This window comes from Sprattus sprattus (genome assembly GCF_963457725.1).
Source record: "Sprattus sprattus genome assembly, chromosome: 1".
Lineage (NCBI taxonomy): Eukaryota > Metazoa > Chordata > Actinopteri > Clupeiformes > Clupeidae > Sprattus > Sprattus sprattus.
Window position 1 is genome coordinate 26,355,085 of NC_137920.1, and position 14,619 is coordinate 26,369,703.

Sequence of the window (14,619 nt, forward strand, 5' to 3'; positions counted from 1 at the left end):
ACTATTTTGCAGGTGATGATGTACTCAAGGAAATTATGCCAACAAGTTTTGCAGAGAACAACCACTTGACTGAGAAGCAACAGTCAGTTTAGACCAGCAAGGTGTATTCAATTGGTAATTGGGCTAACTGAAGGCAATTGTACCTAACCATTTGCAGAGATTTGCTAAAAAATTTGAAATGTATGCAAACTGTAGGCAATTGTACTTGTCATTTGCAAGGCGTTTCTAAAACAATTGCAATTTGATTAAAGGAATGAGAAATGCCAATCTGTTGTGAACCTGTGCCCAGTGGTTTGGAGGGTTGCACGTGTTGTTTTGGGAATGTAATTTCTGTTTCGTGAAATTGCCCACAGCAATGAATAAAAACTGTAAAATGCAGCATATGCGTGTTGTTTAATAACTTTCTAACGGCAGATTAGCCTGTTCCTTTAAAACATAATAAGGGCAGTGCACGTTTGCTTTATAGGCCTGAAAATTAGAATTGTTGTCAAATTCAGATTGTGTTTGCGAGACGGGATTTTTAAGAAATTCCAATCAGACAATTTGACCGGTGAGCTCTTATATTTTCGGACATTTACATTTGCAAACGCACACACTCACACAAACACAAACACACAAGGATAACATATGCATACTGCTTTCTCTTTCTCTCACATCATGGGTCAGGGTATTTCTAAGCTGACTGCAGAGACACCAATAATAATTTACTGCATCTCTCGCTCACACACACACACACACACACACACACACACACACACACACACACACACACACACACACACACACACACACACACACACACACACACTAACACACACTAACAAACAAACACTCCTTTCATCTCTCTCTCACACAACCACGTGGCAGGGTATTTATAATCTGACTGCAGAGACACCAATAATTGCACAAAGACACACAATTGCTGACAACTCACTTTGGCTCAGACTGTGGTGTTCCACTGCTGAAATTGGGTCCAACGGGCATGGACCAGTCACTCTTCATAGACACACAGCTGGGAACTGGAGACACTGGTCTGTGTGTCTGTGGCCTGGTTACATAAGGAGACAAAATAACAGACTTAGCAAACATTTCTTCCTTAAAGCTAGTAAGGTTAGCATGTCTGCATACTCCATTACACATAATCCTTCACTTTCTTTAAAACACACACACAATAGCACAAACAATTCTCCACTCTTTGTATTTGTAACACGTAAATACGTATGTATATTAAGTTAGGTTAGCATGTCTGCATACTCTCTCTTTCTCTTTATCTATCACACTCACACACACACACACACACACACACACACACACACACACACACACACACACACACACACACACACACACACACACACACACACACACACGTTGAGTCAGGGTATTTCTAATCTGACTGCAGAGACACCAATAATTGCACAAAGACACACAATTGATGACAACTCACTTTGGATCAGACTGTGGAGGTCCACTGCTGAAATTATGAGGGTCTGCCATGGATTGCTCATCAGAGACACACAGCTGGGAACTGGAGACACTGGTCTGTGTCAACAAATAAATAAGTACATACAGACAAACAGATATATAGGAAGAGAAAAAAAAAAAAACAGATATAAAGCAGTGTGATTGGTCATTTCTCTGATGAGATTCTCATGAAGCGCTTACTTTTAGCAGCCGTGTGGACCAATCAGATCTGTGGGTTGACTTCTGCTACCCCATTAACAAATGTGTTTACAGAGGCAGGGGAAGCACTGGAATGATAAGTAAGAGGAAGTAGAACAAATTGAACACCTTACTGACATCCTCCCCTTAATAAGACTTACATGACAGACAGTGTCCAGTATTACGGTAAATGGTATCCTGTCATATGTTGTCATCTCAACAGACAATGTCCAGTGACCATTACTGGTAATTCCTAAGACAAATAAAAGATGGTGCTATAACAGCATACAGGCATGTTACTAATTATTTAATTAAATGATTTTATGGTTCAAGTAAGAACATCTATATTGTTACCACCGTAAGTGTGAACTGTAGGAAGACAAGTCCATGCTGTAGTCTAAATGCAATGGATCAAATGATAATGAATAGAAGATGCAATCACATTGCATTCCTCGAATAATACAAGATAGAAAAAAGTGGTTGGTCCAAAGAATGGCATATATACTACAATGATAATAAAGACAGAAGTTTTTTAAAACGTTAGCTCACTTTTACTAAACGAGTGGCTGAAGTCTGATATTGCTGGCTGAAGCATGTAGGGTAGAGTGAGATTTCAAATATTTTTGTAATAAGACGCACCAACAGCCTTAAACAATCTGAGTTTACTCAGAATGTCTTTGTAACATAATAGGCAAAGCTCACATTTTTATGATTATTTTATAGCCATACAAGGGGATATATTGTATGACAATGACAATTAAGAGAGCGATACAAACTGTTTGCATTGTTAGATTTCAATGTCTTGAAATGATTACCATAACTCAATCAGACCTAGCTTTGTCTTAAAGACAGTCATCAAGATGGTCAGACAGAGAAACGTCTTGATTAATGGCCCATTCATATCCTGACGCCATGACCCAACCACCGACACACCCATTTTCTGTATAAATACGATGAAACTAGTATGTCATGTTATGTTATGCTGAAGGAGTTCTTGAAGAGACACCAGCCGCTACGTGCGAGGAGAGACGGAGCAAGGAGCATTGTGGCCTATGAAGATTAGGCCAACAAGGAAGAAATCTACACTATGGACAAATAACTCCTAAACTGCTCTCTCTCTCTCTCCATCGTAGTGTGTTGCGTGTGCTCGAAGTCTGACGCGGATAATAAACCGATATCCTATACATCAGATCAGCATTTCATCGAGTCATTTGTTAAACATACGCAACTAACGTCAAAGCTAACTAGACATATGTTATATCATAACATTGGTGTTTTCACTGGATTCAACGAGATTCTTTCAGTTGGTGTGATCCACCCAGTTTCACGGTAAAATAAAAGAAGAAAGAAGATACCAGAAGAAGAGAGAAGCCCATCTGAAGCGTGCGGCCTCAATTGAAATGGTGAGTACATCTTTTATTTTATTGCTGAAAAAAAAGAACAGAAAATTATCGTTACGTTTAGTCTGAGTTAGATTGCAAGGATTCTTACGTTTCCGTACCTACAGTAATTCGAGAGAGATTTAGCTGTATGCTTTATGTACACACTTGATGTAATTAATGACGGGCCCTAGCTTACGTTTGAGACAGAGACACGAGCAACAGTTGTGTGGTTGGTGCCGCTCTATTCTAGTTGAACTAGTCTAGAGGTGTTTGAGAAATAGCTACTATTTTAACCTTAGGTATATTCGCATCCGCTTTAAATAGCGTGGCGTTTTCAACGGACTGAAAAAGCAGAAATTGAAAATGCAATAGCAATTTATCGTACTGGTTTAGGTATACTTATGACCGCTTCACAAAAGCGTGGCTTTTCAGTTTGCTGGCCGAAAAGCTGAGATTGAATATGCAATAATTAAGTTGCCGTAGATATACGTAGACTGTTTGTTTTGGTGCTTGAAGGCTTGGTGATAATAAGCTAGCTGGTTCATCTTGCTTAGCTTAGGAATTATTGTTCAAGACCAGACGTTTTAAATGAAGATTTAAAACCGAAATTGCAAGCGACCATTTTCTTGGCACAGTAAAGTTCATTCGAGGCAACGTAGTTGATGAGACCTAAGTGGGAAGTTTTGTGTTTTGTAACATCGTTTCGGATTTTTAAAAGAGCATTACGCTAGAAGCGCGACGCGCGTATTCATCTGATATTCAATTGATCTGTAAAGCTAACGCCAGGTTAGAAATAGGCCGGCTGCTGAGATGGACGATTCTTTATTACCACAGTTTGACGAGATTACCATGATTGAGACAATCAGAGGGTTTTTAAATAGTCATTTTAAAATGAATGAGACCGAGAGAAAAATCGGACTTAAATACAATATTCTGCCAGACCATGGGATATGGCCTCTTGATGACATTAGGCGCAGTTTTGAAAAACTCTTGCGCGAAAAAGACAAAATCTCACTTTCTCTCGTCATTTTAGATCACATAACACGCCGTCAGAAGACATGTGCAGACAGAATTCTAGAAATCGAGAGGGATAAAGTCTCATCACTTGAAAGTGAGTTGATCAAAGTTACACATGAAAAGACTGAATTAGAATGGCGTCTGGGTGTTGAGAACACGATTCTAGCACTTGCAAATGATGTGAAGACATTGAAAGCAGTTCAGTCTAGGAACGACCAAGAGATAGCACATCTCACAGAACAAAGTGAGCGCCCCCCTCCCAAGGAGAGGGAGAGACCAGAGGCTTTTGAAACGATGCCAATGCTAATTGCTAATTGTGGGTCAAAGGACATGAATGACTCAGGTGTTAATGATGGCTTGGCCAAATTGAGACCTTTGACATCCAGATATACTGGTAGAAATGTACTGCATTCTTATAAACCTGCAAAGCCGCAAGATATTGACAAGTGGTCAACAGATCTGCAACATCCGCGTAAAGCAGGGATGGATATCTGGTCCAAGATTACCCGGTTGCAAAAGATTTATCAGCTGCATCCATATGATGGCGTTTCACTGTTGTGCACTGTGTTAAACAACACTGAGGCTGACAAGGTGAAGCGAGATGTTGACATTGGATTAGGAGAGGACCAACAGAACCTAGATAATGGCTGGAAGGCAGTCCGTGAGTGGATTCAGGAGGCTACCAATGCGACTACAGATTGGTCAAAAATATCAGGTTGTAGGCAGAAAATCAATGAAGCTGTGGATGATTTTGCTCAAAGATTTGCTGAAACATTCTTAAGACATTCTGGCATGATTGGATTTACAGAGGAAAATATTGGAAAGAGCAACAATGCAGCCCTTAAGGCTAATCTGTTACAAAGCTTGACTCCAGAGGTGAAACAGGCTGTTAAGCTGAGCACACCTAGTTGGGAAGACAACTCATTTACCTTTGAAATGCTAATTAGTGTAGCAAGGCGAATGGAACGTGACACAGAACACAAGATCAGAAGGGTCTGCATCCATGGCCTACACACCGATTCAGAACGCATGCTTAGAAATGTAAAAATGAGTAATCAAGGCAATCCTATAAACACATCTAGGAATGAATGTTACAAATGTGGAAAGCTAGGACACTGGGCCAACACATGTCGTCTCCGTGGTAAGAGGAAGCACAGCCATCACTCCAGACATGACATGTCCTGTGAGTTCAGAAATTCAAACAACCATCACAATAAAGGTGACAAGGAGAGTGATGATGATAATATATTCACAAGGTTTGCTAAATTGACTGAGGATCAGAGACACGCCATAATGTCTGCGGTTCCGGAAAACTAAACCTGCCCTCCTTACGGCCTCTTAAGACAGCTGAGAGTCAGCGGCTTGACAAAGGTGATGTGTGCATGGCTATTGACAAAGACGGTCTAGGTTCGGTGCCAAATGGGAAATCCCCACTTGAGAGTGGGCTGTGCCACGGTAAGTGGGCAGTGCCAGGATACGGGGATGGGAGACCACAGAAGGCACACGAAACTGAGGAACCGTTGGGGTCAGAGGTCAGAACACACAGAGAACCAGAGTCAATGACAGCTGAGGTAGTTGTAAAAAGAGCCGTAGGTCTGGAGGGCGAAAAGGTTTCTTCCCGGAATAATAACATGAACATTTGCAATGGCAAGTATGACCTCTTGGTGCATAAACATAAGGTGAATGCTAGACCAGTTGAGAGTCAGGACTGTACACAAATGACTAAACCAGTACAGATAATCCCAACAATGGGGAGGGCTTTTGGGCCACGTGACGGGGAACCGAAATTGAACATTTCAGCCCCTACATGCCTCCAGAACAACCATCTCTGGAAATATGATTATGGCTAAACAATCAAGTCATACTATGTTCATCATATCATTACTTGTAGCAACAATATGATGAGTGGATGGGAATTTAGATGATGACTTGATTATGGACCCAACAATGAGATACGGGTTGATAGAACCCTAATGTTTTAATGTTCAATGTTATGTTTTTTCATATGAATGAGATGCCACATTCTTTGGACTTTGTGATACTGCCGCCTTTTTTCTGCTTATGTGTTTCAGGAAACAACATTTGGTCCATGACCAATAACCCCGGAACAGAGGTTTTTGAGGACAACAGCCAACAACATGAGAACGACGTCTTTAATATGCATCTAGTGGATGGCGACCATGATCGTGAACAAGACGATCCTCACCCCAGTCGCATCTGCCTTATACGGCATCCTCCATGACGCACATAAGGACAACACATTTCTTCCCACCAAGAACATTTCCATGTACTTACAGGACACATACACGAATGGATGGATAGATCCATGGGGAGGCTACTCCGGGAATACTCAGATAATGATATCACATTCCAAGCATGTATGCAATTGTCAGTTTTCAAATGTGTCCCATCGATAATGGTACCTAGGTACCACTTGCAGCTTACCGAGGGTAAGGATTGCTACTTAATCGTAGAGTCGTGGAAGAATTTTACCCTTGAAGGTTTTCGCTTTCACCTGTGAGATAAGGCATTTGGCACCCATACAATTTTGTTCGTTATTTGTTTATGAATTTTTATTGTGATCATGATTTAAGCAATTTGACATGGAGCCCCCATTAAGTTTAGTCCCACTGACATTACAATAGTCAACAGAGATATATAATAGTGTTGGAGTTTCATGGTTATGTTTGACAATGTCCGTTATGGTTTGTTAGTTTGTATTGTGATCATTATGTATTTGATTTATGATCAGACGGGGAAACTGTTAGATTTCAATGTCTTGAAATGATTACCATAACTCAATCAGACCTAGCTTTGTCTTAAAGACAGTCATCAAGATGGTCAGACAGAGAAACGTCTTGATTAATGGCCCATTCATATCCTGACGCCATGACCCAACCACCGACACACCCATTTTCTGTATAAATACGATGAAACTAGTATGTCATGTTATGTTATGCTGAAGGAGTTCTTGAAGAGACACCAGCCGCTACGTGCGAGGAGAGACGGAGCAAGGAGCATTGTGGCCTATGAAGATTAGGCCAACAAGGAAGAAATCTACACTATGGACAAATAACTCCTAAACTGCTCTCTCTCTCTCTCCATCGTAGTGTGTTGCGTGTGCTCGAAGTCTGACGCGGATAATAAACCGATATCCTATACATCAGATCAGCATTTCATCGAGTCATTTGTTAAACATACGCAACTAACGTCAAAGCTAACTAGACATATGTTATATCATAACATTGGTGTTTTCACTGGATTCAACGAGATTCTTTCAGCATGTTGCACTAGCTGCAATATAACACGCAACAGACAGGTTTTTCTTTTTTCAACGGAACTACAAGTAGGCTATTCTGTAGCCTTTATGAAGCTGTGCTAAAGTAATCCAGAGGCTACTTTAAACATGTACCAAAATGTAATGCTCCATTCTGAAAGTTATTTCATGAAATGATGTATAGCAATTGTGATTTGCCAGCAGGTGGCGAACGTGAGCCAACTTCAATTTCAGGCCGTTTCTACACAATCAAGTCAGTGCAAGAATTTGATTTGATAATTATACACCATACAGACTGTAAAACAATGAAGCAGTTACTAATGATCATGTGATAAATCCAATAATTATACATTGTTTTCACATTTTCTTTTAGAGTTTATATTTTCTGTGTGCATATCTTCTGTTTCTTATATTCAACACACACACACACACACACACATACTTAATTTCTCGAACACACACAGTCAAACACACCCTGTCTTCGAAAATGAGAATGAGGGAGAGCTGTTTGAGTCTGTGGCTCTCATTCTGTCAGAATGCATGCTGGGATTGTGTGAGCAGGAGTGTTTGTGAGCGTGAGCTGTGCCCCGTGTCCTGAAAGTGGGTTCTCTCATGAGTGGGTTCATGAATGAGTTGCAAAAACAAAAAGTTTCCAAATGTACTCGGTCTACCCCTCATAGCCAGTTTGTTGTTTGAGTTGAATTTAAGTGTCACATAAGGAAAAAACATTCCATCATCAAATCTCTACTCAGGCTAATCTAAAATTCTCAAAATAAAAAGCAACTTCAGCTTAACAGAAAACTTCTCTACCCAGTAAGATCACATCTTAAACAAGCACTCTCAGCAGTTAGGCACCCAGTGTGCTGTTTTTGGTGATAGCAACTAATGATAGAGTTTCAGGTTTTATTAGGTGTCACAAATCAAGGATTATTCATATTTTAGTCGAGACGAGAATTATTCTTAGGTACTACCTCAGATAAATGAAGTGCTGTGAGAGCTCCAAGCCGACGTGATCTAGAAATGATTTTCCATTCTAAATTCTCAGTAGTTAGGAGGGGACAGAGAGAGAGACAAAGACAGAACGAGGGCGATTTGTATTGTTGGCTGGCTGTATATTTCTGTTTAAAAAAAAAGCATACCAGTGATAACCATTACAGGGTCTAGACATGTGGGTCAGTTCCGCTACTCACAGGGAGAGCTGACAGGTGGTGTCAGGGCTATCATGAAGGAAAAGGCGGGGCACGTGACCTGGGTTGAAGTCTAGGTTTCTAGGTTTTCACTTCCCCTCCTTAAGTCTATTCATGTCAATAACATCTAACTTCGCATAATGAGTAGCCTAGCGTAGACCTACGTGAAGTCGGATTCTCTTAAAAGTGCAGTTGTCTTTTCCTTAGTGCTTATTTCTATTTCACATTTTTTATCTCGACTGAAAAAGTCATCGGTTAAGAAAAGACCACAGGACTATCCGACGCAGCCAGTGTCGAGGTGCCTGTCTAGAGCGTCCCATTGCTAGTTTACCGAGTTCACCGTCGTCTTGAAAGGAGCATTAATCACCTGTTACAGCTTACTATCCTTTTTCACAAGACAGGTTACAATGGGCACACAGCCTACACATGGACAATTGCATGCTAGTAATGCGTCATTACATACAAACCTACTAACAAAAATGTCACTTCCTCGTCTTCAAGCCTTTTTTCCCCCAGACTAATTTATCAGAACTGCGGCTGATCCATGGTGCCAGTTTATGGATTTGGATGACTATATAGGCTACTTCATTTGTTATTTGACTTCTGTCAAAGTAAAATAAAATGAAGGTCTGAAAAGCTGGTATGAAAAAGTAGGCCTAATCTGCATCGTGGCATTTCGCAGGTAGACCCACCAAGTCCGTGAAAACTTTCGTGTCGCCTCCGACTAGTAACCCTCTGTTAATCTTCCATATCCAGTCCACGAAAACGAGATCACCACCTCAAGTATCAATAAGAACCGTGAATTTGACTAATTATGCTTACTCACCCTCATAGAAAAACGATGGACACGTTCTGGCATGCAGTCGTTAAACCTTCCTTGTTAAGGTCAAAATTACTTTCGTTTTTGTCTCTTTTGCGTTGATCATGAACATCTTCCTGTGTAAAGTGAAAACCTATGCCCCTAGTGGTTGCGTTCCTATTGGAGAGCAGTTCACAGACTGGATTTTCAAAACAAAAAAATAAGCCTACTAGGCCTACGAACCCATATCAGAGAAGTTATCGAAAAAAGTATTTCAGTGGTTGTGCAGTAATAATCCTCATAACTGACATTTTGAGGCAGTATTGTCCCTTATTTCAAATGTTGCTACACACAAACTCATAGGACTCGCATACAAACACGCACATGGCATAGAATAATATACTTGAACACATGCACGCACTCGATTGAAATAACTTTAAGAAGCTAGGACACTTTTATTATGCGTTCACACAATTATTTTATTTAACCCTTATTTTAAAGCCTTAATGTCTTTGAACGCTGACTCTGTCTGAGCTTTTTGGCCACACCCACCTGTAGACGGTCACCCTGCGCTCGGGTCTGCCACGCTTCATTTGTTGAGCATATTTTGTAAAGCCATGATAATAGCATATGTAATGATGTCATATTAGAACATGAGTGGCAGAGTGGGCTACGCTTCCACAGTCCATCCATCAAGTGTAATAAGGAACACTGATTACGGGGCGGGCTCGTATTTTGATATAGGCCTAAGCCCAGCATAGTTCAACGGGAGCGCCAGGAGTGAAGCTCGCCTAGAGCGCCAAATGTGCTAGGCCCGCCCCTGATTGTGGCTTACTAAGTGCCAGTGTATCGGTTTCTCTGACGCCGAGTGCTCGTGGGAATCAGCTGGAGGTAGGCTGGTTCAGTCAGTAGTACCCCTCTGTATTTTTAAACGGCAATAGTCAGGAATCACAATGCTACCTTTCTGTCTGTTTTGTTGGTAGCTGAGCTAACAAAGCTCCATTCGGGCCTCGCTGTTCCGGAGCTTGCGTCAATGCGGCTCGGTGAGGGAACGCAGAGGAATCGCCAAATACCTCTACACCAAGTAAGGCTGCTGTTCTGTTCTGCTGTGAAATTGCATGTTTAACGTTGACCAGCATGCGCATATTTTGTTTTGTTTGTTTGTTTCTATCCTTTTTTCCTGCTTGCATGGGGCTAGGCTGGGCATGTTGCTTCCATCTCCGCTATTTGGCCTGCATGTTTGTTGATTTGTGCTTTTGCTATGTCAGCTAGGGTGGTGTTAATTCTGAGTGCGACTGGTATCTAGCGTAACCGTGTCTTGTTGCGGGCGTGTGCATCTGTGTGTGTGGGTGTGTGCGTGCAGTTAATGTAACCCCGGTTACTGTGACAAGAGCTGCTACTCCCTGCTGCCATTGGAGGTCTTTTCAGCCCTTAGTCCCTCTGCTAAGATAAGTAGCCTCAGTGATACAGCAATACTATTTGTTACGGTAAATTGGTTGCTAATTCCAGTGCCTCTCTCTCTCTCCCTGGACAGGTGCGGTGTGTTTTCCTGTGAGCGACAGGCCGACCCCTAGGTGGTGGACAGTTTTTTACATTTGGATACACACTAAAATCAAAAGTATTACACAATTATCAAAACCTTCACTCAAGGAGCAAAACAACGGCTCAGATTTGCACAACTATAAGCACATTTCAACATCACACTTTTTGCGAAACAATACACACAAGTGATTTGCAAAGCACTAAACACACTTTTATGCATTAGACACAGACGTATATCAAGATGTCACTTCCTTGCAATTCCAAAACACTGACAGTCAAATTACCACACCATGTGGCAATCGGTTCAACACAGCCATCAGCAGTGGTGGACGAAGTACACTAACTACGTACTTAAGTGAAAGTATAAATACCTTGTGCAAAATATTACTCCAGTAAAAGTGGAAGTATGCACTTTGAATTTCCACTTCAGTAGAAGTATAAAAGTATTTGCCTTCAAATATACTTATTACAGTTTTTTACAATCGGATACACACTAAAATCAAAACAATTACACAATTATCAAAACCTTCACTCAAGGAGCAAAACAACGGCTCAGATTTGCACAACTATAAGCACATTCAGACATCACACTTTTTGCGAAACCATACACACAAGTGATTTGCAAAGCACTTAACACACTTTTCTGCTTTAGACACAGACGTATATCAAGAGGTCACTTCCTTGCAATTCCAAAACACTGACTGCCAAATTACCACACCTGAGCCGGTCAAATAAACACAGCTATCAAGTGCCCAAACACATGATTGCTTAATTGTAGACAAAACAAACATTGTTTACAGTAAGCACTATAGAAATGCAGCAGATGAGTAACTGTCATCTGTCTTCAACCAAAATGGAAGGAGTCAGAAGAAGGAGAGTGAGGGTGAGAGGGGGAATCCACAGAGGAGGAGAAGGAGGAAGAGGCCGAGGCCATGCCATGAGGCTGAGGTCAAGGTGGAAGTAGAGGAAGAGGAAGACCTGAAGCAGGAGGAAAATGTGCTCAAAGAAAAAGAAGACAACATTTATCAAATAAACTTGAAAGGAGGACAGGCCTATATTCACGCAAGAACAAGATAGAGAGATCATAAACATGCTTTTGGCAAATACGTAATGCTATCAGGCTTAGAGAAATTCAAGCAAACATTATCGGTGACCATGCCATTTTCAATACAGTACTGTAATGTCCATCAGGTCTCTCAGTCAACACTGGCAACACTGACATCCTAAAAAGACATTATGGTAAAATGCAACTTTATTTGTATTGTATTTTCATTTTTTTCTGGTCCTTTTTTTTTTTTACTGCAAATGGAATTGTAACCTGTCCTGGAAGCCGTTTGTCTGATATTTGCTGAGCTTACAGTGTTATGCACACTACTGAAGTAGCATGAAAACTGGGAAATGTTTTTGTTGTGATTCTCCATGTTGACATGTTGACTGATTTGGGTGTATGGAGAGAATTACATAAATAATATTTTCATCAGCATTGGTCTTGGGTAGTGTTTTTACTGTATTGTGTATTTTCACTCTCTCTCTCTCTCTGTACTTCACTTACACTACTCTAATCACTGAGAAGTAGTATTGCTAAAAGTGTTTTAGGTTTATAACAGAAGTGTGTAAGTGGTACAAACAGAATTCAGTATATGCAATGTGTGTGTTCCATATGGTAACAAAATATGGTTTTGTTAAATTAGTGTATAGATTTTACAAGAGTGTTTCATTTTGCAATGGATCTGAGGTGTTTTGCTCATTGGGTGTGTGGTTGTGCTTATTGTGTGAGGAGATTGAAAAAGGACCTTGATGAATTATGGTTCTAATGGCCTATTATCATTTTTACATCAAAGCTCCTGCTTACAGTTTTTTACGATAGGATAGGCACAATTTTTACTGCTTGGTTTTGTCACCCAATGAGCAAATCACCTCAGATCCATTGCAAAATTAAACACTCTTGTAAAAACTATACACTTATTTAACAAAGCCATATTTTGTTACTACCTGAAGTACACAGAGAAAGTGCAAATATACAATAAAATCAACAAACACTACACAAGACCAATGCTGCAGACTTGTGAAAATAGGTTTTCATTCTCTCCATACACCCAAATCAGTCATTATGTCAACATGGAGAATCACAACAAAACTTCAGTAGTGTGCGTAAATATCAGACAAATCTTGCAACATCTTCCTTGTCACAGGAACCACTGCTGGTGTGTGCGTGTGTGTGTGCGAGTGTGAGTGTGAGGGAGAGAGGGAGGAGGGGAGAGAGAGCGAGAGAGAGAGAGGGAGCAAGAGAGAGTGAGAAAGAGGGAGGGAGAGAGAGAGAGAGAGATTATAGTAGGGTTGGTTGGTTAGCAAGGTTATCTGTACTACCAGAATATGTGTAGAAATGACACTTTTTGTGTTTTATTTTTTTCTTAAATATGAAGATATAACTGTTCCGTGATAGATACTGAACCGTGGGCCCACTGTACCGTGATAGATACTGAACCGTGGGCCCACTGGACCGTGCTGCATCTGTTTCATAATGCAGCTACCAGGCCCACCCAACACAGGCGGTATGAAGAGGCCCAAGAAGCTAGCGTACCATCTAGCATGATAGCATTTCTTATTGAAGTTATTGAGAACATAACATGCTAACAAGCTGTGGAAGCTTTCCCTTCATTCTTGTGATGTCTTTGACCCAAACCACAACACAAAATTAAATAGTGCAAAGCCTTGGCTGCCAGTGGGAATGACAAGTGTGTTAAACTGTTCCTCACATGAACATATATGATCGAAAATGAATTTGAAAATGACACCAACACTAGGCACCTATAAAAATCATAGGCCCACCAGGAGTGATACATTCCTTCATATGTTGCTTTAAGCAAACAGCCCTCAAAGCTACCTGAAGCTGAGGTAGTTGGAAGTCTAATTTTGTTCTCTGTAATAGATTAGCCTAATTCATTTCACTTTCTCCAAATTCCCAGTATAGAATATATTTAGTCTCATTCAACCTCACTACTGCAGTCTGTAGGAGGAGAGAAGGGGAAGCATTCATTCACTGTAATATACCCCAAACCTCCTCTGGAACAACAGGGTACTACCAGCATGTTTTACAGTGGAAGACACATATCTATGGCTATTTCCCTGCTGATTTTGCCAGGTAAACATTTATTTGTTTCACAGTAATTAATCTCATTTGTACTGGAATTTTGGTGAAAAGAATTGATATGGTGGAGTAGGGTTAGTGGTGGGGTCTCAGCATCACTTTGTCCATTTCTCCAGGTGGAGTAATGCTTGGTTGGTTATGACTACTTATAATAGCATGTGACATCTGCTTTAAGTCCAAGTACTCCACAAGGTCACAAGGTAACAAACCTTGATTTACCAGGGACCACATATTAGTCTGTTCACAGTGGTAGCACATGATGGAACTGATGTACCAGGGACCTGATGGAACTGTGGTGGCATAAATGTCCACTTGTTCACGATTACCTTTGGGCATTTTGTGCATGTTTAAAGTTAGATACAATATTATAGAACTGGTACATGCTCTTGTAGAATGAGTAAAATTAAGTACAGAAATATTCTCACTTTGGACTTGCAGTGTGATACGTTTTTTCTCTTTTACCTATTCAATATTGTGTTTATTGTTTATAAGTTGGGTGTCTATCTTGTATTTCAGGTGTCATTGGTAGTCAATGGGATGTCTCATCTGCTTTGAGCTTCTGTGCTTTAAATGGATCATCAGTGACCATTCCCTGCACTTACACC

At 40.7% G+C, this 14,619-nt stretch overlaps 1 protein-coding gene across 1 annotated transcript in view; it reads right to left on the reverse strand.

Moving 5' to 3' along the window:
• LOC308366591 (NACHT, LRR and PYD domains-containing protein 3-like) overlaps positions 1-1,497 on the reverse strand; it is a gene marked incomplete at both ends in the record, with an annotated part of 39,242 nt that extends 37,745 nt beyond the window's left edge. The window contains one exon of the mRNA XM_080840307.1: positions 1,448-1,497. Coding sequence (XP_080696433.1) covers positions 1,448-1,497 — 50 coding nt within the window. The remainder of the gene's footprint in view (positions 1-1,447) is intronic.
• Between the last annotated feature and the right edge of the window lie 13,122 nt (positions 1,498-14,619).